The sequence below is a fragment of the Vanellus vanellus genome, assembly GCF_965231255.1.
Source record: "Vanellus vanellus genome assembly, chromosome: 3".
Lineage (NCBI taxonomy): Eukaryota > Metazoa > Chordata > Aves > Charadriiformes > Charadriidae > Vanellus > Vanellus vanellus.
In genome coordinates this window covers 97,011,929-97,036,241 of record NC_138907.1, presented here as the reverse complement: position 1 = coordinate 97,036,241, position 24,313 = coordinate 97,011,929, and the positions used below count along the sequence as shown (strand labels likewise).

The following is a 24,313-nucleotide window of genomic DNA, read 5'->3' as shown; positions in this document are numbered from 1 at the left end:
AGGCCTCATCTGTCACCAGTTATTTATATCAAAGTGACCTTAGAGTGATGTACAAGCAGAAGATGCTTAAAGAGCATTATATTGATGATCAAGGAAAATGTCCTACCAGGCTGTCAGTGGCTGCAGAACAGGCTCCTTGAGGGCAGCCTGGCACTCAGCCATCAGTCTCCCCATGCAGAGCACTGCAGAAAGTCCCACGGCCCGGCAGGACCACAGGTCAGGTCTCGCTCAAGTCACCGAAGGAGGCAAGAGCAGTGGAGACAATCACACGCTATTCACCCCTTCCGTTATAAAACCATTCCAAAAACAGTATTCAGAGAGATCCTATTGGAAGGGTTATGAAGATGCAGAGCTCCTGGTTAGGAGCAAAAACTGAAGAGCTGGATTGTTGTTCTGCCCTGGACCAGGTCAGAAAAAATATGACATATTTAATTTGATAGATTCTATTCTTTAATTAACATGTCGAGTGATCATGCTTTATAGTATAATAGCTCTGCTTTCATGTGGGTTCAGAAACACAGCTAATACGTCTGCTTTTAGTTCATTACAGCAGTTTTGAACAGTAGCAGAATATTTATGAACTCCTACAAACCCTACCATCAGCTGCAACTCCTTTTTCCTAATGAAAAGTGCAGCTGACAAGCAGCAGCATCAATAGATCGGACATGATGAGAATTCACAGCCACGAAGCGGTATGCCAAGTCTGAAGCAGAATAAGATGACTGGTTTTAGGTACTCACTTTCCTGGTGGCTCAGTTTATTCATCCTCAGCACATGCAGAAAATATCAGCAAATTTTGCATCCCTGAGTAAGTATGTGAAATAGGAAATATAAACAGATACATGGGTTTCAAAGATCCTTAAGTACTTTTTCATATTTGGTATGAATGTAGAAATGTTCATTTCTTAACAACCTTATGGGGTGGACTGAACAGGTTTCAGAGTTGCTTATCGTTTGGTTATTGCCTTTAACATTTTATCCCTGTATATGCTCAATGTAATTATGATTCTTGGATTACATCCCCTGTAATTATGATTCTTTTATTTCTTTTTCACTAGGTAAAGTTGTTCTTATTTTTACTATGAAGAAGCCTAATGTAGGAAGTAATAATTTACTTTTAATGTAAAACCTAGTGCGCTTGAGTAGATGCAATAATTTTTTTTTTTTATTTCTGTTTTTCCACATTCATTCACTGGTATAATAATAATTTTTTGCTTCATGAGACAGACAGAAATATTTGGGGCTGGATTAAATGTTTAACTCAGAAAGGCCTTTTGTTTAATTTTCAGGGTTTTTTTTAATTAGAATTCAAAATCGATCTGTAGCTATAATTAAAAAAAAGCTATTTCAGCTTTTACAGAATGCTATTCTTGCTTTTGCCTTTCTTTTGTCTGAAACTCTTAGCTTAGTTCAGATTAATCAATGAGTCTGGCCTTGAAACAGCTTTTTTATGAAATAATCTCTTCATGTGAAAAATATCACCTGCTGCCCACTGGAATGCACTGGTATAGTATTAGTACAGTCAGTTCTGAATTAGGTTTAATATGTTTACCTGTTCATTTGCTGCATATTGTCACAGTGAACCAATATAATCCCCTGCAATTGTTTGTGACATTTTTCTTCTAACAGGAGTTACTTAGCCTAGAGGTAATAGTAAATATTGATGTAAGTGGAATTAAATATATATATACAAAACATGCAAAAATTTTAGATAAGCAGAGCAGTTAAAAAAGAAGAGTACCTCAGCTTATATATTCTGAGGATGCTCTGAATTAAGTTCAGACACAGCCAATGAAAACAGAAGCCCTGATGATTAAATGATCCTGTCTTCCTCAACCCTATAGATTCCCCCTGCCATGAGCAGAGCCAGACTGACCTTGATCAGACATGTATGCATATGTGACTTTCTTCCTTCTGAAGAGATATGCCTTTGTTTTCCTTTTATTTCTTTTCCCTTTTCCTTTTTTTTTTTTTTTTTTTTTTTTTGCTTGGCTGACATTCTTGTTTAGATATGATTTAGTTAAGAATCAGGAGTCCTGCTTTTCCTGGTGCCCTGAAGGTTGCAGCAGTCTCCTTTCTGCTACTCCAAATTCTGTGTCCTACAACTAACTTTCTAAGTTTTCCAAGATATGAAGATATGAGAGACATTCTACTCATTGCAGAGGGCATGAGAAGAACCAGAAGAAACTCCCAACAATTTACACCTAGAAGCAGCGGTGTTTACACAGACCTTTTACAACTTGGCCAGAAGCCCTCCCTAGATCCTCAATTTTTAGGTCTTTTTATTTAGAATGCCTAAGGTGTGTTTTGACTACCAGATTTAGGAAGCTAAGTGGCCACAGAAATACTGCAGCTCTCCAACTATTAGTCCCAATTCTGGATCTACAGCTAGTTGGTGGAACTAGTGTGGGACCCACAATTTGCTTCAGCTGTAAATACCAGCTAAGGGATTTGTCTTCCCTCACACAAAGAAAGAGTTATCTCTAGGGCTACCAAGAATTAGCTTATTTAACAATTTATTTCTATCTATATACTTCAAAAAGCATCTTCTCTTCAGACTAAAATTCGTGTACTTCTTGATTGCTGCAGGCATTTGTCAGGAAGAGCACTTGTAGTCCAGTAATCGCATATAATAATTTTTCTCTCCACAAGTGTTTACTATTTTTAATCAATTTTAATCAACTTTAATCACTTTTTTTTTAGGAAACTGCCCAGGCCCTGCCACAGGCAGGTAACAAAGGTATAGTGGCTGACATTCCTAACTTCAGTTTAGTATGTACCCAGTGCACGCAACCATAACATTTCAGGTCAATAACAGTGATGGGCCTTGGGGCAGTAAAAGAAAAGCAGCGGGCAATAACAATAACAAATGACGTTCTCCCAACAGGCACTTCTTCTCCTAGATTATTGTACTGTCCTATTCTTAATACTGGGAATAATTTATTGTCATTTCCTTTTAAAAGACTGCCACTTAGAGGCAAATCCAAGCTGACCTCATCATGGATAAGGATTTAGTGAAATCACACTTTAACTAGCTGTATTTGTTCCTATAATCTAAGGGATTAAACTGTATGGATATGCATAAGCATCCACGTGGTCAAACAGAACATAGAGAAAGGAGCTAGAAAATCCTGACATATTATTGTAGGTCTGTCAGTCCTGTGTGCTGCTCATAAACACAGAAATTAGTCTGTCTGGAGCCAATTCTGCTCATGCAGCAGTTATACGCATATTTAATTCCATTATTTCATGACTTTTGATTTATACTGGTGGAGGTGAAAGTATTGTCATTTGTAGGTGATGTTACTGTGATGTTCAGTATTAAGACTGCAACATGAGGCAGAATGAGACTTGTCTATTCTTTTGATAGCGGGAAAGAATAATTGAAAGGCACCATATGAAGTAATCAAAACGATATATAAGTGCTAACTGTGATTACCAATACAGGAGTTTGTATATTAGCATTAATGACTTATTTTTGGACAGAGTCTGTTACATAAAAAATTGCTTCTTCGTGTCTTTTGGGAACTTGTAATGACTTTTTAAAAAATATAAATTACATGGAAGTAAGAAATGGGAACATCTGTTCTATCGCCTAAACTCTCTACATGTGCTGTCATGTGGCGCCAAGCCCTTTTCCCAGAGGTAGATCTTGTGCACCCAGACTATCCTTTTGAGATGTTTTACATATGTTAGCATGTGGGCATTTGTATAACCATGTCTTGCATCAATGGGTTCTGCAGTTATCCTGGGAAATAAACTGCTCTGACTGTAGTCATAACTACCTCAGGGCTCCAGAGTCAGTTCTGGCACAGAGCACTCCAGTTCAGTCAGGCTTTGCAGACCCATTGCTGCAGCACTTTCAAAACCTTCATTAAAACTAATGGAACGTTACTTTTGAAACCTAGGATTCCTTGAATAGATTTTTTTGAAGTTCACTACTTATATATCAAGCAAATCATGATTTTTAAAAACCAGAATGTTATTCTCATTTGCCAAAAGTTGTTTCTAAAATTGTAAGACTTTAGGTTTTAGAAGTACTTTATTTAATCTGAGAGGTGAATCAATAGCAAATTGAAGTAACCTTTTTTTTTTTTTTTAATAAATAGAAAAGCAAACTTAAATGTATCCTGGAAAATGTAAAAATTATTCCACAAGATCAATACAGAATGAATAGTCTCTTCATTAGGTCTAAAGCTAGGATTCCTTTCCTGTGGTCTTCTGAGAACTGGTACCTTGTGCGTTTCAACATTAGCTTTTCAGGCTACTTAACATATTCTTGATGACTAGGTTGAAGCAAATAATACATGCTGTATAATTTTTGTGGTCAACATAGGCAACGGGTTTTTTTCCAAATTTTCTGCTTATAATCTCTTTTGCTTATTCAGTTTTTGAAGTTAACTGTTAACCACTTAACAGATTAGACATATTTCACATTCATTTCATTGTGGTGGTAGTGTTGGGGTCGTGGTAGTTTAAGTACATAAGCAAGGCAAGGTTGGTAAGCGGCAGTAATGAAACACCGAGGAGCTTTTAAGTTTGATGCTTCTACTTCAGAGCTGAAAGCTTGTGTACCCTAAATCTGTGTATTTGCCCCCAATACTTCAGCTATTCTCAAAAAATGCATTATTTCCACCCACAAACACATCCTCTGTTCCTCATTACTCACTGGTTTTTATTTTCACCTTAGATTGCATATTGGCTAGCTTTGACTAGACATACTGCTTTTATAGTTCTTACTCTGATTCTTGTTTGGACAGTCAGCATATATACTATTAAGTCTCTACTGAGCATAATTTAATTTATTGATTCAGATTTTACTTACCATAATATGCCACTACGCATGCTTACAGTAGACTATATTTGTCAACACTTCTTTCACGTAACTAAATCATTAGAATATTTTGAGAGCCAACACACAAGAGGCAAAAACATAATTTGAAGCAAATTCATTTTTTTGTTTGAAAATATCTTTGTATAAAAGATATTTTTGTAGCTACTTTACTGAGCTCCCTGGTGAGCCCATTCTTTTCCAGCCCTTTCTAGACAGCAGAATAGAGGCAATGGGAGAGATTTATAGGATATTTTTGGGCAGATGTGCAAGTAGCTCTGGAGAGAATTCAAAAAAGGTTCATAGTTAGGAGCGGCATAATGTGATTCCAGTCTTAAGCCTCTCTTAGAGAGCCATGATATACATCCCAGTTGGAGGTCTCCAGCTGTTAATAGACAGTCTGTTTGCACTACGTAAAACACCACTAACTGCAGAATTCTCCATGAAAGAGATACTAGTTTATCTATGTCCATAAGCAATAGGTCATTCTTAGAATGCATTTACATAACTTACAGTCAGACTTCCCAGCTTAATGAGTATCGTAGTCTCTATATTTCTAAGTCCAGAACTGGACATCTTCACTGAAAAAAACTCTGCTTGCAACCTTCAGATATTCATTTATGTTGACTATTGGCACCATTTCTTCAAATGATGGGCCATGATGAGCTAAGACAGATTTTAGGTAATCACGTTGCATGTTATGCTGACAAGCTGAAATGAGTTACATGAGGTATATCTTGTGCAGCCATCAGGGAATAGATTTTTTTTAATGATCCTTATTATTGACATCTGTAGGGGAAGCAGCCACAATTCTCCATAGAGTACACTGATATTAATCATTCTGGAGGTCAAAAGGTATAAATGGTTGCAGTGTATTTGCAGGAGATACGTGAGAATTTTGAAAGCGATTCAAGTGTCTGACATCATGTAGGGATGTAGAAACAATGAGAGTACTAAAATCAGTTACTTTGATGCTTATTGATGAAAGACAGGCATGCCCTTCCACCTCTGAGGATGATACTGCTTCAATAGTGTCATTCCCATCGTTCTCCCTAATATGAGTATCAATGTCACGTTGACTAGATTGTGTTTCATATTGCTTTCTAATCTAATCAGAGAACTGGACCAGGAGGCACTTTGTCATGATTGAGTAGAAATCTCTGTCACAGCTACAGAACACCATTTTAAAAAGTATAAAAAAAAATGTATACTGTAAAAAAGCAAGTATACTAATGGCTTTCAGAGTAATCTCTGTATTTTTTGAGACCTGTAGAGCATCATTGTCATAGTGTCACTAATTCTAATGGATTCATTTTCTCAGCCCTGTAAAATGCTGTTGTTCCTGTGTTAAGTGTAGTACATTATGATCAGATAGATTATGCCCATCGAATACGTCTGCTTTTAGGTCAATTTAGGTCAATTTTTCTGCTATAATTTTTAATATGTTGGCATTAGGTATTTGATCTGGTATTAAGGAGGAGAGAAATCTTGCACCTCTGCTGTTCTCTAATGCAGGCTTCAGTGTGAACTTCCCTAAGAGGAGGTCGATAAACTATGCATTGCTTAGCTTAGATCTGCAGTTGAACAGTTCATTGCTTTTATAGAGGCATTGCATGGACAACACCTGTTGAATAAGCCAACCTTGTGGTCATCTCTGACACTATGGGCCATAGAGTTAGGAAGGATGTGTTAGGACATGAGCTCATATATTTTTTCTAATTGTGGACTATGCAGTAACAGTGAAGAACACTACTTTTTAGCCTCAGTGTGGTACCTGGGTCCTTAAAGCCATTAAATGAATTTTTTGAGCCTGACCCTGAAGTGAGAATCTCGGAGACCTAATGTCCTGGTTTGAGTTGCGTTTAGTGGACAGCCCAGCCTAAACTGTGATGCCTAGAAAAGTGTGCTTTTACTAAAACCAGTGAAAAAATCTAATGGGTTTTCTTAATTCCTGAAAGATCTAGGTCCAAGTGATTTTCATTGATAGTTTGAAGGTAAATCTCTTATGTGCTTTCCTACTTCAAATCCCATGCTTGTATTTCTGAAGGAAGGATTTAGTTATTGTGAAAATCTGTTCTGAGGTTTAAATTTTGAATCACTGATTTTCCTTTCATTTATGTTGTGCCTTCCCATTAAGGTAATTTTTTGACTACAGAAGAGTTATTTATGAGTCATATTTGTTAAGGCCATAGGTGTCACTGTAAGAGTTCAAACCTTTTAGGAGGTTGCAGGTCCATTCTGGAAGCCATTGCAAGATTCTACACATCAAGGGGCTGTGCCATACACATCTCCCTGGCTGAACTGGGTGGTATAGTATGTTTGAAATTGCATGCATGTGATCGTTAACCTGCCAGTGATGGTTAGTAAAGGCTATGTATCCTTGTGAACAGGTTATATAAACATTTTAGCTCAAAGTAGATCTATGGTTTTGGAAAAGACCTTCTAGACCACATCCTCAGCTGACAGAATTTGGCCTGGCTGGGTAGAATCAGGCCAGCTTACAGCAGCCAAGGGTCTCCTCTCCTCTCCTCTCCTCTGCTCTCCTCTCCTCTCCTCTCCTCTCCTCTCCTCTCCTCTCCTCTCCTCTCCTCTCCTCTCCTCTCCTCTCCTCTCCTCTCCTCTCCTCTCCTCTCCTCTCCTCTCCTCTCCTCTCCTCTCCTCTCCTCTCCTCTCCTCTCCTCTCCTCTCCTCTCCTCTCCTCTCCTCTCCTCTCCTCTCCTCTCCTCTCCTCTCCTCTCCTAAAATCCAGCAGCTACCCACGATGCCTGTATATGAACAGCCAGCTTTGTCATACCACAAACGATAAAAATGTAGTGTGCAAAATTCACATCCATTGATACTTCCTCTGTTTTTTATTATTCTTTTGTAAAAACAATTTAGGAGTTTTAAATAAGGACAAGAAAATGCTCTTAAAAATGCATGCAATATCATCTAGCTTCACCTAGAAGCTTTACCATTTGGAAAAAAAAAGCCTACATTCAGTTTAAAAGTGCTTAGTGAGTAGAGTTTGCAGTACCTATTATTTAAAACATTGATTCTTGTTTCTTCTTCATACAGCTTCAGAATCTTTCACAGTCTTTAAACTTCCCTGTCATAAATTCATAGATAATTCATCTCAAATTTTAATGAATGCCGCTATCATTTAGAAAAGATTAAGCAACCATCTGCAGAAATGTCTGTGATAAATAGTTGCAGGGCAAGGAAGTAGTCTAGATGTCCTTGTGAGTCCTGCTTTATACAATTACCCTTGCTTACTTTTCAGTGTTTCTAGAACAAAAAAGAAAGAGAATGAAGTTACTGAAATCAAGAATAGCTTAGAAAATTACAGTCCTTGAGTTGTAAATATACAGAGCAATAAAGAGGCACATACTAGCTTGTGTGTAATATCTAGGTAGGTTGCTGCAGTGTTCAGTAAAAATGCTACTATTCAGAAATAACTACTGTGCTGGTTAAACATATCAATAATTCAATTAATTAAATTTATGAAAAAGGCAAAATACTTAATACAGAAGTAAAATAGTATGAAATGTAAAAAAGCAATGAAGATACCAAAGTATTACTATGATACCATGATTTAAATTTTTAAAGGCTACACATGAATAAGTTATTATAGTAGAAACATTAAAATGATGAGAATAGTACAAGAGAATGCATTTAAGGTCTTTCATTTAAAAAGCAAAAATAAATAAAAGTAAACCCCTGTATTTTCATTCTTTAATGTGTTATTACATCCATGAATCTCTTGAGAGAACAATAGGGAATATAAGAGAATATTGTACTGCTGAATTTAGAGGATTTTAATGTTAAACTCAATAATGTAAACTTCCTTTATCAGTTTTATTATTTTTATTTGAATACAGACATTTTGGGATGGATTGCTAGCAAAATATTTGAATGGCAAAAATGTGAATTACAGAGCACCTTCTGCATGCTGGCCTTGATCATTATAAAATATGATTTAGTAGAGATTTAGTAGAGCTATAAATGGGTAAAGCTGCAGTTTGGGCTTTCGTTCACCCCTCCTTTTCCTCTTTGCCTCGTTATAATTCTGCAAAGCACATGTGAAAACACCGTACCTGCTGTGGTGACATTTTACATTCATTTTGAACAGGTATGAGTCACTTCACCAGATTCACATGCTCAGTTTCTCCCGCCTAGGTGTAAGATGATGAGCAATTGGGCCCAGGAAGGCAAGTAATAGAGCTTGCATGGTTTCAATATTCTGTGCACACGTGAAGTGAATAAATATTAGATCTTTATGATATTCTTTGCTGACCGAATCTGTAGCCATGAATAAACAGGTTCAGATCCCACTGAAGATAATGGCTGGCCAAGGGAGTCACTGCAGGGATGCACAGAGAGACGGCAGATTGCATTGCCACCAGAAAGTCTAGCTCATCACGATTTGTGCTATAATTTATATTTTAATTCAGTAGTATTTCTTTTCTTATGTCATGAAAAATAGCAGCAATAGTATTAATCTGACATTATTTCTTAGGAGCAAATGGGTCTCCCTAGAGACAAACACAAACTAATTACCTATGTAGAATATGTTGACTGTTTAGAATACATAATTATTTTCCCTAATTTTCTGAAAGATGAAAGAGTGCACATATGTATGTATTAGTATATCTCCGTGTGTGAGAAAAAGGAAATCTTGTATCTAATTTCCTACAAATGTTAACCTATCTTTTACTTGATAAATGCAAGAAGGTATTATAGTAAAAAAATCACTTTGTTAGTACAAATACTATTTCCTTTCATATTTCCACTACTATTAAAATCCCTTCTGTGTTTTCATGAGTAATAGGGTATCTTTCTCACTATGTTCATGAATACAGCTCAGTTCAGATCTTAATTCACTCTGGTAAAAGAAATTATTCCATTCAGTTTTAAACTGGTCAAAGCTCTTCTATACTGATTTGGAGAGCCAAAAGAGGACTTTTTATGGGACCAGGATCTACATAGGAAGTAGGCAAAGACTGTTTTAAGAATGTTTTCCACATTTGCTAACAGGAGGTTCCCATGGAAATCTAATTCAGCTAATAGCTATGTTACCATTTTGGCAACTTGCCCATCTGGTGAGGAAATAACATTTTAAGGGGTTCCCATAGAAAGCCATAGCTTAAGTCTGTACTGCAGAGTGACGATATTCACTGATGCCCTGAAGCTCTGTGTCCTGTCAATGCCGCATTTGAGAACAAGTGCTTCCTTGTGGGGCTGGGGTGCCGGGCTACAGTGAAGCAGGGCTGGAGACAAGGAAGGGAGCGCTCCTGGGATTTTCTTTTCTTTTTTCATGGGGTTTACTGTAAGGGAAAACAACCTGCAGCTCATGTTTCTTTTTGTTTTGGGTGTTTTGTTTTTGTTTTTTTTTTTAACTCCAGCCCTACAAAAGAAGAACTGAAAAAAAGCACACAAAACCCCTTCAGTCCTTTGGAATGTAATGATTTTTCTTGTTATATACGGGAGATAATTTTATGGTGAAAAAGACACAGAAAGTCCTGGCTTCACAATTAAATGTGAAATTGTGCTTCTAAGTCAACACACATTCTGCCATCTAGTGACCAGAATAAATGGTACTGACCAGCTGCAAGTGTGACAAGAAACCCCAAGTACTGCTACTACGGCATATTGCACTAGGATCTTTGTGGGAGAAACTTTAGAATGGGCTGCAAGGACATTAAATGTGCAGGAAACTTTTTCAAGCTCCTGGATGTCTGCAATTAATCACATCTATTGAAATCATTCAATAGCTCCATCCAAAAATTAATTGAAACAAACTGGTTCTTTATATATTTCTATAGGTCTCTTTCTTCCGTTCCCCCTCTGCATCCCCTTCTTCCCCTTCACCTGGGACTTACACCATCATTTTGCATAATTTCTGGGAAAAACGTTTGTGTGCTGGCACAGAGAGGATGCCACGCTACTGCACGTGAGACAGTTTGCATTAATGCATGTTCTGGCTGCAAGGCCTTTAATATTCATTCCGCAGTCAAGAGTAATTGAAAACACTCATTTGACTATTTACAGTTCAGGAGTGGGTAGGTTAGTATGAAGTACGCTGCCGGAGCGCTGTGGGTGAGAGAAGAAAATGACAGTCACGTTGGGGACTCAGTTGCCTCTTCTTGCTTTTAAGGTTCTGATCAGCCTTAGGGAGCTGCTCACCATCTCACCTTCCAGGCGGTTCAGTACAATCAGAGGATGCTCAGCAACTCCCAGAGGTTCCTTTACATTTTACGTGCCCTAAAGGGATAATCCTAAAGGTCTCAGAATCACTTTTTTTAGATCAGCAGTTCATTTATGCAGTTGTCACCAAGTACTATGCTGAAGAAGGCTTTTTTTGTTAATGCCAGTGTGTTCTGCGCCATTAATAGCACAATTCATAGTTGATGGTACACCTATAACCGGATCAATACATTTACACTGAGAAGTTCCCATGAAGTGTGACATAAAAATAACCATAGAGCCAAACCAACATGGTTTGTAATGTCATCTGATGACTAGGATATATATGTAACAGGCTTACAAATATTATTAAACAGCCTAGGCATAAAATCTGTTTGCCATGACCCTAACTTTAATGATTATCCACTTGTCAAAAAGCAAAGACTAGCCATTGGTGAGTAGAACCTTGCAAAGCCGGTATTTTTCTTTTGTATTGCTCAGTCTTCCTATTTTGCGTTTTTATACTGTTAACAGATGTTTTTTCTTCTTTGTTCCTACAGAGAGCACATGGCACCTCTCTTCTCTCCTAAAAATGTACACCTACATTGTCCGCAAGATTTTAGCTTCTCCTTTAAAAACTAAAAAGGTTACTCAATAGGAATAAAAATTCCCATAACATAACATAACATAAAAATAAAGGTAAAGCCAATGTGACTACAGATAAAAGTTGTTGTAAACAATACTCAATTGTAAACTTTGGAATTTCAGAAATCGCTGTTATTTTATTTTCACTTCTGGAAGGAAGTACTTTAGAGTTGTATGTAAAATGATATGATAAATCACATCCATATTAAGATACATACATTGCTAAAATACTTGCAAGTATTGATCCATTGTGTACAGCTGAGGAGAGAAAGAACATGCGTCCTATTGCAGGAATTTATTGTACTTCCATAGCCACCAAAGGACCGCTGACAGAAGGATAAATTCTTTTATCAGATAACTAAACCTCATATTTTCTGCCACAGATGTTTGGAATATGTTAAGATTTGTTGTAAGCCATGGTCTGGTTAAAATGATCCGTTCAAGGTTCTCCATAATGCTATTTGTAACTTACATTTTGAGGTATTTCTTTATGAGTTTTATTCTCATGCAGGTAGATTATAGCATTAACAATATTATAAAAAGCATTAAAACCATTTCATGTTTCCAGGCCTAAGCTAGAGTCACACTGGTGGTTTCTGGAACCGGCCACGTATCCATCTGCTGCTGAAAATATTCATTGTCCCTCTTTATTTTACGAAACAATATCTGATTAATATCAATGTTTGAGGTAAAAGAAGAGAAGGACTGTCCTGTTCCACCTAAGGGAAAATCAGGACAGACATCACCAAAAAATTCTGTACAGAAACTGATAGCTGCAAAAATACCTTCTTGTGGGTTAGAAAACTTTTTTTTTCACTAGCAAGAACTAGGTAAGAAGAGTGATAAAAATTCCTTTACTCAGAATCTCAATTCAAATATCCAATATTATGTCCCAGACATCAGGTGTTGAATCATGCAGGACACCTCTACGCCAGATACTGTCTAGAGTAAGATGGCTCCTATCACCTTTCCCACACAAACAGGTCCTTGAAACTACTGTGCCATTTAGTCATACTTCAGGCTGACTTGGTTTAAAATGCTTTCCCAGCCCAGAAAACATTTAAATACTTCTCCTCTGTGAAGTATTGAGTGAAAACAAATGCATATCTGGTTCATCTGCTACATTCGTTATTTAGCTAGGATCTGAAAATGGAGGAAAGTTTTATTCTATTTAGTATTTACTGTAAACTACGGCAGTCACTTAAGTAAGGTATTTTATTATAAAATGCTTCACAAAAAATACATTAGTGTTGAGTTTCTTAGATTAAACAATTTTGAAAGTGCTGTTTGTACTTATACGCAGAAACTGGACACTTCTGATCCCATTACGAAAAGGCACTTGACCCTTATTTTTCTTTCCTTATGAGGCCTGAATTTTAATGAGGCCTTGAAGTCCTCACGCATGCCAGTACACTGCATTTCCTGTTACCGCTTTTGTTCTCATGTGGCATTTCGTTAAAAACTTCAGCTGAATATGAAAATGAGAGCACTGCATAAGTCTGGTTCCATTTTTTGGCAAAACTTGTAAAGAAATATTTTTGTCTTTGTTATGAAACATTTCTCTTTAATATATATTTATACACTTACTATAAAAATGCTTAATATATCAAAAAGCAGATGAGTTGAAAAGTGCATCTCCAAGACCATCAGCAATAGCTGAAGTGAATTGAACGCGTAAATTAAAAATGTGTTGTTGCTAAGTGGAAAAATGAAAACGTCGAGGCCCTGATTAGATCCTGCATCAACGACTTGTATTTTATTTTGCTTGGCGATATTCATGAGTAACTCCATCGTTGTGAATGGAGCTACACTGGGTGTAAACCATAACCCTGAAAACTCATCCCCCAGAATTTCCTTTGCCTCTTTGCCAGAGGTCTCTGTCCGGTGGGACACTGCATGTGCCTGCGCCCAGCACGGGATGCTGCGGGACTGGGACCGGAGCATTCACCACCTCCCTGTATGCCTCTGGAAAGCCTTCCTCTAGCAAAGCTCTCCCATTTTTGCACTCCGTAACTTAAAAAATAGAATTAAGTCTTCTGCAAGAATGGTGCCATATCCTCTAAACTGCCTGACAAGCAGGCGACGCGCAGGCAGCAATCTCGGAGCAAACACGCCTTGCTTTCACAGGCTCTTCAGGGGAAAAACGATGCGAAGTCTCTTGTCCTACACCATGTTGTTAATTACAGTTTAAATGGTCATCTGGACTGCACCTTGTAAAAACTGTAAACATATCATCCTAATTTTAATTTGCATTAGAGGTTTGATTGTAAAACTTTAATTATAGTAAGACGTTTCCCACAGAATAAAAAGCTATCTTAAATCAGAGGAGCTGTAGAAGAGGTGTATTTCGTAAAAAATATATTCATAAATTTTATAGCACACATATGTATGTATTTATATACATATATGTACATATATATGTATGTATATATAATTTAATTATCCTTTAATTATCTTTTATATGTATTTCTGGGATGTATTAAAAATGTTGAATGTTTAATACTCAAAATATATTTTATTAATTACATTTTCAAATATTCTCTTTAGAATGCAAACTGCATTGCTGTTCTCAAATGAATAATTAAATTTATATTTTAAATGGTGCCATTAATGAATATTTACAAAAAGAAACACTAATTGGAGAAATATATTAATAATTTACTAGAAAGGAAAAAACCCCTCTCTCTGCTCATTGACCCCTTAAACTATATTTAACTCTTATTATTTCTTTACTCTTAATAGAAATTTAAATATGTTTGCTTTAATGATTTATCAAAATAATGTGTTTGCAAATAATATTTATTAGTAGCATTTACATATCTTATATAATGTTTTGCATCTTTTGAGGCAGGAAGGTAAGTTTCATTATCTTCATGACTTCACAAGTTGGGGAGCATTTTGAATTTTGCATTTGCAAGGTAACCTTCCAGCAGAAAGGTATTTTTTGATGTGCATATTCCTAGTGCTTCAGGCACCTTCTGCCTCATCAGAACCTTCATGTGGTTGTAGCTGAAGTAGTTTCAATGTTAACCCACAGTTGCCAGCACACGCTGCCTAAATTTGAGTCCCAACAGAGGCTGAATATGTGGCACCAAGCTGCGGACAGCTGTGTGTGTCTGGGAGGAGCAAAGGGAACTGTGCGGAAGATGCAGCGTTCCCCCTCTAAGCACAAAGAACCCTCCACAATTCATCAGAAAAAGGAAATATGGAGTCTGAGGTAGATGGCTTGGAGGTTTGCGCAGGATCAGAGAGGGAAAATGACAGCAGGGATAGGATGAAATATGAAGCACTCGTCTCCCGCACTCTGTGTCATTGATTTTTACATGGATTTCCCTATTAAAATCAATGGGGACTTCTTTTTAAATACTGAGGGCAAGATATAACCTATAGTCTGTATAACTTAGAGGTTTCAAAAAGGAAACCGTTCGCAAGCACTTGTTCTGCTGGATTCAGCCTAAAAATTAAGCAGTTTGTTGACTAAATTATTATTATTTCGCATTGCCACCATTCCCAAAGACGACTCATTATCTCTGTTGAAGGCTTCTTCAGCCTGAAAGATGAGGCAGAAATAGAAGTCCTCTGGAGGAGCAGCAGTCTGTGGTGTAGAACAGCAATGCCTAACACCGTCACAATCGTTTTCTGGTGTGGTTTGCACTGGTTAAAAATATAGGATAAAAATTGCTTTTGAATAATTGTTTTTGTCCCGTGTCATAGAGCTGGTTTATAGTATGTGTCACTACACTGAATGTTGGTTCATACAATAAAATCATGTGAAAATCTGCAGAAACAAATTTAAGTATTTATTAAAAGCTGAGTGTAGCAAAGTTAAGTTGATGTTAACTGCCATGATCACTTGCCTGATTCTTACCAGCAACTTCCAGGTATGTTTAGGAACATATTGCATGAGACAGTATGTGACTTTTGAGAAATGTCTACACACAAGCTTTCATAAACCTTTATTCTGTCTTTAGAATTTGGAATGATGGGAGATCATACAATTAAAAGTCAGCGACCTCGATCTGTTCATGAGAAAAGGGTCCCTCAGGAACAAGCTGATGCTGCTAAATTTATGGCACAAACTGGTAATACATCAGTTACATTTTTCTATTTACTGTTGTTAATTTTAGCAAAACCACTGCATGTTTCCATAATCTTTTGCTGCATATTTGTCAGTTTTCTAAGCTGATACTTTTTTTGAATCATTTTTTTTTTTTCACCAGTTAAAGTCCATAAATAAAGTAGCTGAGAATTGGGTAGATCATACAAAAACATGCACTGTGAATGTGGATACTGAGTCATTTGGTGTAAGCATGAATTTCTTTAGTAGTAAAAGCAGTCTCACACGTACAAGACACAGGACAGCTTACTGTGACAATACTAACTTTTTTTCAAAGAAGATGTTAAGAACATGCTTCAGAATTTCTTTATAAATAGACTGAGGCCTAATCCCAGCTTTAGGCGTTTATCAAATTAATTAATTACTAGGGTGACTCTAATGTGCATACATTCAGCATTTGCTATCTTTGGCCCAGCACAACGCTCTATTCTCCAGTTTCCAGATTCATAATTGCTAAGTGAAATTGGCTGTAAGTAGTTTTTAATTGGATGTGCAAATTATCTAACAGTTTTTCATCTAAACATATTTTCTAATTTTGTTTGAGCAACTTCATCTTCTTTAGATAAAGATACCAAAATGATATTACAAACCTAGAGCTGAAGTAATTTAAAAAAAAAAAAAAAAAAAAAAAAAAAAGAAGCCTGTTTACCAACAGTTACCACAGCTGCCTTTGAGGTCAATGATAAAATTTCAGTGGTGATTTGAATTAAGCTCTCATACACCAAAACTGCTGTCCATTTTGGCATCAGTAATGATCTGTGTATCTGTTGGTAAAATCTAACTCTTTAATGGTCCCCTACACACTCCATTCCAGTAAGTTACTGCGTGGAAAAGCCTTGTGCCCCGTAATTATTGTATGGATTTGAAAAAACTTACTCTGTATTCCATAGTTACTAACATCATAGAAAATATGCCTGCATCAGTCATACATAATGCTTCCAGTTTTTATTCACTTTAGTAAAAGAGCTATAATTGCTTCTAGTTATGTTGCATGTTGACTTCCTTAGTAGTAGGGTGCTTTACTTAACAGATTTGCAGAAATCAATATATTAAGTAATCTAAATACATGTCTAGCCAATCTGTGTAGATCTGTTTGGTAAAGAATTTAGAAGGGGAAAAAGTCTATTTCCCTCCTATTAATCTATAGGACTACTTTTATGGCTAACTCCCAGTTGAGGCTACTGTAAGCAAATGTAGTGGAAGAAGGGAGCCTAGAACCCTCTTGGTCTCCATGCAGTTTCTGTTTAGGCAAGTAGAACTTATTACTTACATATCTAGCTCAGACTTATAATGTTAGTTGCTTACTACATAGAATAACACCTTTGCTTTTATGCTGCTTCTTGAATTCATACAATTACTCCAAAAAATAAGTAAGATGATCTGTTTTATTTCCTGATGTAAATCCCCAAAACTTTCATATTATCAGGTAAAACTTGTATTTGATAATTTATAGTCATGCATTGCAGTGCATCTATTATGGGTGTTAGAGAACTGCATTATAAATACAGCTCTTATACCATCACCTTCTGATAGACTGTGTGTGTGGAGTGGGATATGAACGTTCAAAATTACACAAGCTTGGTTTTCAAGGTCCTGTTCTGAAAGCATGTGAGATGTATCAGCACAGCATATAAATTTACATGCCCAGCTTTGAGGAAATCTGTATTTTACATACTGTAGGTTAACACATGTTAAGTAATACTGCGCTCTTTTTGGACATACTTACTAATTTTCATCTCTTCTTCATTTTGATTTTCCTTTGTAGTGATCATTGCATATTTTCTTCACCTCTAATGCATTCATTTTCTTGTAATATAATTAATGTGATATCTTCTTAAACTGATTCATAAGGTTTTTTCTAACATGTCTGTCTCATTAATTTACCCATGTACTAAGAATCCTAATAGCCTTTAAAGTAAATGCATACTGAGTTTATGAGGTTTCTTCTATTTTAACCTTGTTTAATATTTTATTTTGTGTAATAATAAAACAGATGCAAAAGTGCAACGAAATGTTTGTCTGGTTTAAAAAGGCAGAGAGACCGGAATAGAAAATTGTCCTGGAAAAGATTTTTGAAAAGCATTTAACACTGTTAGAATAGTGGACCTAATCCACTCAGTTTTGATGGCAATGGAAGAGTTTTAAACGTGGTATTAAAATATGCATTTTCCTGTTTGTTTGCGAGATGAGGCAGTAAAACATTTTATTTAAAAAAGTACTGTCTGAATAATTTATTGTCCTATATTTGTCATTTTATGTGTTTGGACTGATCCTTCCCTTAGGTGTTATGGGATTTAGAGAGTATAACACAGGTAAGTGTTACACAGATCAATGAGGCCTTCTGTACAGTAAGTTATGTTTCCTCTTACACGTCAAGCAGCAAGGGAGAATTAGGGCTTGGTAGCTTGCCAATAATTAATTTGAGATTGTAGGTTTAATATGGCAGATGATATAAAAATTTAAGAGTTCTCAAGTAACTGAAAACTAAAAGGAGAATAAAAAGTAGCCCTTTCGAAATTTTCATTTCAGGAAAGAAAAAAATGTGAAAGACATAAAGAAAACAATGGAAGATGTATTTGCAAGTTATGTAAGCAATCTAAGTTTATTCAAGAAAATAGAATAGTCTTTATTTGCTTAAATTAAAAATGGTTAACTATGGTATGATACCTCTGTGAAGGTGTTTTCCTCCTTTGAAATATTTTAAAATAAGTAATATTCATACTGACAGCAGTAGAAAGTACTCTAAAAAATTACCAAAAAGTCATAATGCATTGTGCAAAAGGAAGTAAAGCAGTTGGTGAGATAAATTTGTTCTTTATTTTCTCTGATTTCACTCTTTTTGCACCATACATCATGTTAGTGCGGAGGATCTTGCTCCAGCAAATGTCTAAGACTTCTATGCTTTATGTATGTTGAAGTATATCAGTAGATTCTGCCTTCTGTGAATGGACAGTACATATATGCTCAGAACTTTTAATAATTAATATTAATTTCATAATTCACTCAAGAAAATCACACTTCTTAATATCATGATATCTTAATATCATATTCCGAGGGTTATGAGCAACTTTTAATCACTTTGGGATATCCAAAATATTATTTTTTTAATACTTAATTTCTGTATTTTATTAGCTATGCACTGTAACCATGTCTGTTGGATAATAGATAATTTATACTGAGTATATATGACTGTTTTATATAATGAGGAACATCTTGAGAAACATAGCTTTGACATTTTGTGCTGTTTGACCTTTCATCTAAACCATATTAACAGAGGCAAATTCAAACTTCACACATGTAGGAAAAGACAAAATATATTAGCCTAGAAACCCATAGTAATACAGGTATTTTTAACATGTACATAGGGCTTATAGTACATATTTTATAATTGTTACTGTCTCCCTAGATATTAGCTATATTTACCATATTATATTGTCCGACCTGAACCCAATCCATGTAACGACCTAATCAAAATGCTAAATTCATATCAGAAAAATGATTAAAATAATAATCAGTAATTATATTTCCCTTATTTTCACCTAAAAAATAAAGAAAATGACTACAAAAACCACTGGTGATTTTTTTTATGTAAAAAATCTCATCATTTTGTTCTTGTCCATATAAGTTGTTAGAAATGTATATAATTTTATGAAAAGCGGCGGGGTGTGTTGCTAATTATAAAGCATTCTGTCTTCTTATTGAATAAGTACATTTTTTTAAAAAGCATTGAATAGCCTTAGAATTGCTTCTTAGAGGACTAGCAGAGACAAGTATTTTGCAAAGGTTTCATGCTTGGCCTCTGGAAACAAAAAAGAGAGCTTGGACAGATGCTTGCTATAAAAGCACAATTTCAAGAAATAGTGTATAATTTACTGCATTCTTGGAAGATAGCACCAGAGTCTTCCTGGTTTGGAGACATTCCCTTGATTGCGACCAATATCAAAACTTTTGGAAGACTAGAGGTATATTGAGATAACTGAAATTTTAAGCAAGCTATTCCAGAGGGAAAGTTGAATCATACCACTGATTTTAAAGCAGAAAATCCAATTTGTTTCAAAAAGGACTTAGGTTTAAAAATCAAGGGTGTAATAAAGGCTTCAGCGTGCCGTTTTATACCAATTTTTAATGGAAGAATGTGAACGTGAATCCACAAGTATTTACTCAAATTGTTCAGTGATGCATATTCACATTATTTTTGCATTTGCTTTCTGAGAATACTCAAGGGAACCAGTTTTCTGAACATGAATGCCTTTGGGAAAGGAATTCCAGAATTGTGTGTATGGCTGTTCATGCATACTAAATTTAGGCATTCTTCCCTGAACATCCATGCAGAAGACTTTATGCACTACTTGCTTTCAAAAAAACCAGAAAAAAATATAATGTGCTATCTCTCAACAATAAAAAAAAATTGCATTATTCAAATATATGGTATTAGTAAATGACATCTGACAATTTTGAACATAGTGGTATGTATTATACACAGTAATGAGGTCTAGCACATCCAAGAGTTTAGCACACCTGTAGGTCAAAAGCAAGGAGCAGATCTTTGCAGTAAATGATCCAACCAAAGTTCCCATCCCACCGTTCAGGTTAAAATTTGGTCAGCAAAGTGCTTCTCTTTTCGAGGAACTTCTCTCAAATGCTAGATGACACTCCTTCACTGAAGAAAAGATAAGCAATTAGGGGGCTGGGGTTTTTTTTTTTTTTATTCAGAATTCCCTTAATGATAGAGTTCCTTAAACTATTGCCTAGCCTTCATTCTAGAGTGATAAATATAAACATCGAAGATAAATCCTTTGCTATTATATAAAAAGAGTTGTCTATGTTCTTTTAGCATCCTGAGGGCAGTGTTGTTTCTAGAATGTTGAAGGGCAGTAGTTCTCATGAAGTTGTAAATGATGCTATGCGATCAAAGTGTTTCCCTCTGACAGGCGCTATGTGACTGCAGCTTTCTAGGTGTCTTTATTTTCTATTCATTTTCACAGCTGCTTTACTCCATGAACTTTTAAATATTTATTTTGGTGTGGTATTTTTTTTTCTTTGATTTATAAGAGCAGACGATAATGAGCTTCAGAAAAAAAAAAGTCTCATTAATACTTATGTCTATATTCATGTTTGTTTGTTGTCTTGAATACAGGTGAATCTGGTGTTGAAGAGTGGGCCCAGTGGAGTACGTGTTCAGTTACTTGTGGTCAAGGGTCGCAGGTGCGAACCAGAACTTGTGTATCACCTTACGGGACACACTGCAGCGGCCCTTTAAGAGAATCAAGGGTTTGCAATAACACTGCCCTCTGTCCAGGTAGTGTTAGCAGCCAATAAATAAAATTGTGGATGTTTTTTGAACTGTATAATGATAAGAATTTGAAACTATATATATATTTATTATTATTATTACTATTAACATTAATTTTATAAGGGCGTTTCAGTTAGAGCAGAGAAGTGTAATTCTATTCAGCTGTGCAATTTTGTCATGTAGATTGTTCTCTTTACTTTCAGAACAGTCAAGATATGGAACAAAATTCCCTTTTTCTGTATTGTCTGTATTCTCTGATTTTCACTCAGAAAAGAGAAGGCATAGTGTGAGTACAAAATACAAGTTAGGGAAGAAATCCAGATCATCAATACATTAAGAAGCAGAGACTGATTAACAGGGTGGCTTAAGTTTAACATATATTATTCAACACTGCAGTTGTTTCGCCGTTTAGAGTAGTGTCTTCTAGGCAATGGGCCAGACAATGTTCTCTGCACAGTAATGCCTTCATGGACTTTCCTTTACACTGTTCTGGCAAGAAAGGGCAACAGCTACCCATCAAAGGAAGAAAGATCAGACAAAAAAGTAACTCATATCTGACACAAGGTAAAGGTCATCAGTATCTTGCATTACAGTTTTCCTACTCCTTTTGTCTCAGAAATCTGGACATAGTTGGAGTTCAGCGGTAGTGATACACTAAGGAGAAGAGACAGGCATGTTCGAGTTACTTGCTGAAAGGGCACATCTCCTTTCTTTAAACTCTACCTGTGGATCTGATTAATCTGGGATGGGAAGGAAAAGGGAAGGCATACGCCCTGCGACTACATTCATTTTCCTCTGCTGTGTCTGAAATGCAAAAAAACTGTATACCTCCCTTCAGATGCAGAAATTCCTCAGCAGTTTGTAACATCTGAACCCAAGAGGGTGGTGAGCCATCTTCAGGTTCTGGGAAAGCTCACTCCATTTTTGAAGTAAACTAGACTGTCATATGCAGAGAATCCCCTGGACTTTATCTCAAAGAGTAGTAGTAATATATACATTCAGAGTCTCACATTGTTACTGTGTGCTGAAAAATATCCAATGGGAAGTGCATACGTGATCCCGTCAGAGTTTGCATATCAGCATTATAAGCATTTAGGGAACCTCCGTAATGGAAAGCAACTTAAGAGATTGTATCTAGATAGGCCACCATTGTAATAAGAACTGTTGTCAGCACCTAATGTTTTACTACTATGCTTTAGATAAGAATTTTGCATGGAAGTTTCTAATATTTCATGGTAGAAACCTCCAGGCAGGGTCGAATTCGATCACTTGAAGTGTTTCCATACAGAAATGGCAGGTATTTCTAAAGAGGTTAGGCTAGCTTACATTCTGCCAGAGGTGGGATACATTGCAAAAGAACTTTTAACTTGAAAGTATAAAAACGAGAAGTGAAAAAAGGGAACTATAAAAGAACAAACCTTCCAAACAATCAAAGATAAATATTCCTTTGAAACTGCATGAAGTATGAACATGAAAACACAAAGTCCAGCATTCGCAATGGGATGCAGTTCTGCCTGCTTTCTTGCTCAGTTTCTATTACCTAAGAAGAGGCAAGGCGTTTAAATCATGTAATTTTACAGAATTTTTTCTTCATTCTCTCCAGTAAGGAATGAGAACTTTTCACATGAAACAAACAACCAAAAAAAAAAATCCATGTAATAAAAAAGCCAAGGTAATTAATTTGCTGTCAGGGTAAACCGGAAAAAGTTAATTCCTAAAAATCATATTGTCTAGCAAACTTCTAAACAAGGGTCACAGAAAAAGACTGCTCCATATTTCTCAGGTCCCAAAGGAGCTCTTTCCTTGCACATGAATTCCCACTTCAGGGCACAGCTTTTGTGTCCAGATACCCAGTATGAGCAATGGCTACCAATTCTTACTGGCTAACAGTGATACTGCCAAGATATTTTTCTTTTCAGGTCACCAGAGCTGATTCTGATAATCTTTATGTATCTTGAGTTACCTTTCCTAAATAATTAGTCTTCTGGGCTTAATCTTGCATGTTGTTTCACATAATTATAATAACCTTATTAATTTATGTTGGTCTCTGTCTGGCTACAGGGTCACTACTGTGTGGCAGTGTGCAAGATTAGCAATTTAGAAATGTGCTTTTCCTAGTCACAGCTCCATTAATTTTTCAAACCTCTTTTAATTATTAGCCTAAATATCCTCTGTCCTCATTATATTATGTATCTTGACTCAGAGAGTTGCATAGTTCAGGATTATCCCTGGTCCATGCATAACAAAATGCATAGTTTGTACACTGGTATAATTAAAACACAAGTTTAACAAAACAATCCGAGCGTATGCATATATAGTTGGGATCCGACCTGTGTGCCCAGCCCTGTACCACTCATTCCATACGGCTTTTGGACTCTGTTAACACAGCAAGATTTTACATCTTGGAGAATAAACTAGAAGGAATAAACATACAAAGATAACACAGGTCTCTCCTTTTAACCCACAAACACAAAATCCGCTGGGGCATATTCATGATATGTTTGCATGATTAGCAAAAAGGGGAGGGGGGGCATTTTGAGAGCTGGAACAATGCTTCCTAATCAAAAAAGTTGTCCCTTCAAAATAAAAAACATATGCAGACTGGCCTACTGGACTATATTTTAAGCATCTATCCACAAGCTTCAAGAGAACCTGATAAACTTGAAAATATTAATGCAAGTTTTCCAGATTATTTTCATCTATTGCCTTCATACTCTCTTTTGTGTCCGAGATCCTCACTGGGATGTTAAGCAATACATCTCTCTGTGATCGCACTGTCCTGGAAAATTGTGAGCTTCACCATTATGCAACAGTGAGACTACAGAGTCTTTTATATAAGTACATGAAAGCTATTTGGTCCATAATTGCCAGATGTTTTCATTATTTATTTTTGTCCTGCTGAATATATATATGTATGTATGCATATATATTAGTATTGAACTAAAAGTTTAAATTTCAAAATAGAGCTCCTGATAATTAAAGTAAAAGCATGAAGGTTTATTTATATTTGTTCCAGACCAATAATATTTCAGGGACAGGAGTCCATTAGGTAATTCAGTGTCTTGGAATCAAGAACCTTCTGGAAAACTGCAGCATAAGTAGGCAACAAAACCAGTGGTTCAGGTAACTGCTGTTGTTACTGGTTCTTATTTGAGCAAGGACAACTCAGAATCCAGTATTGCAGTGCCACTGATTCATTTCAGCTTAGTGGATAATTTCTAACACAGCTAAAACTTCAAGGAGAAAGAACATGGAATTTCCA

The 24,313-nt window shown here is 36.1% G+C and overlaps 1 protein-coding gene across 1 annotated transcript in view; it reads left to right on the top strand.

Annotated features, from left to right (window-relative positions):
- The window catches only part of ADGRB3 (adhesion G protein-coupled receptor B3), a gene marked incomplete at both ends in the record, with an annotated part of 480,039 nt that overhangs the window by 173,103 nt on the left and 282,623 nt on the right, over positions 1–24,313 (top strand). The window contains 2 exons of the mRNA XM_082480895.1: positions 15,613–15,723; positions 20,896–21,057. Coding sequence (XP_082337021.1) covers positions 15,613–15,723; positions 20,896–21,057 — 273 coding nt within the window. The remainder of the gene's footprint in view (positions 1–15,612; positions 15,724–20,895; positions 21,058–24,313) is intronic.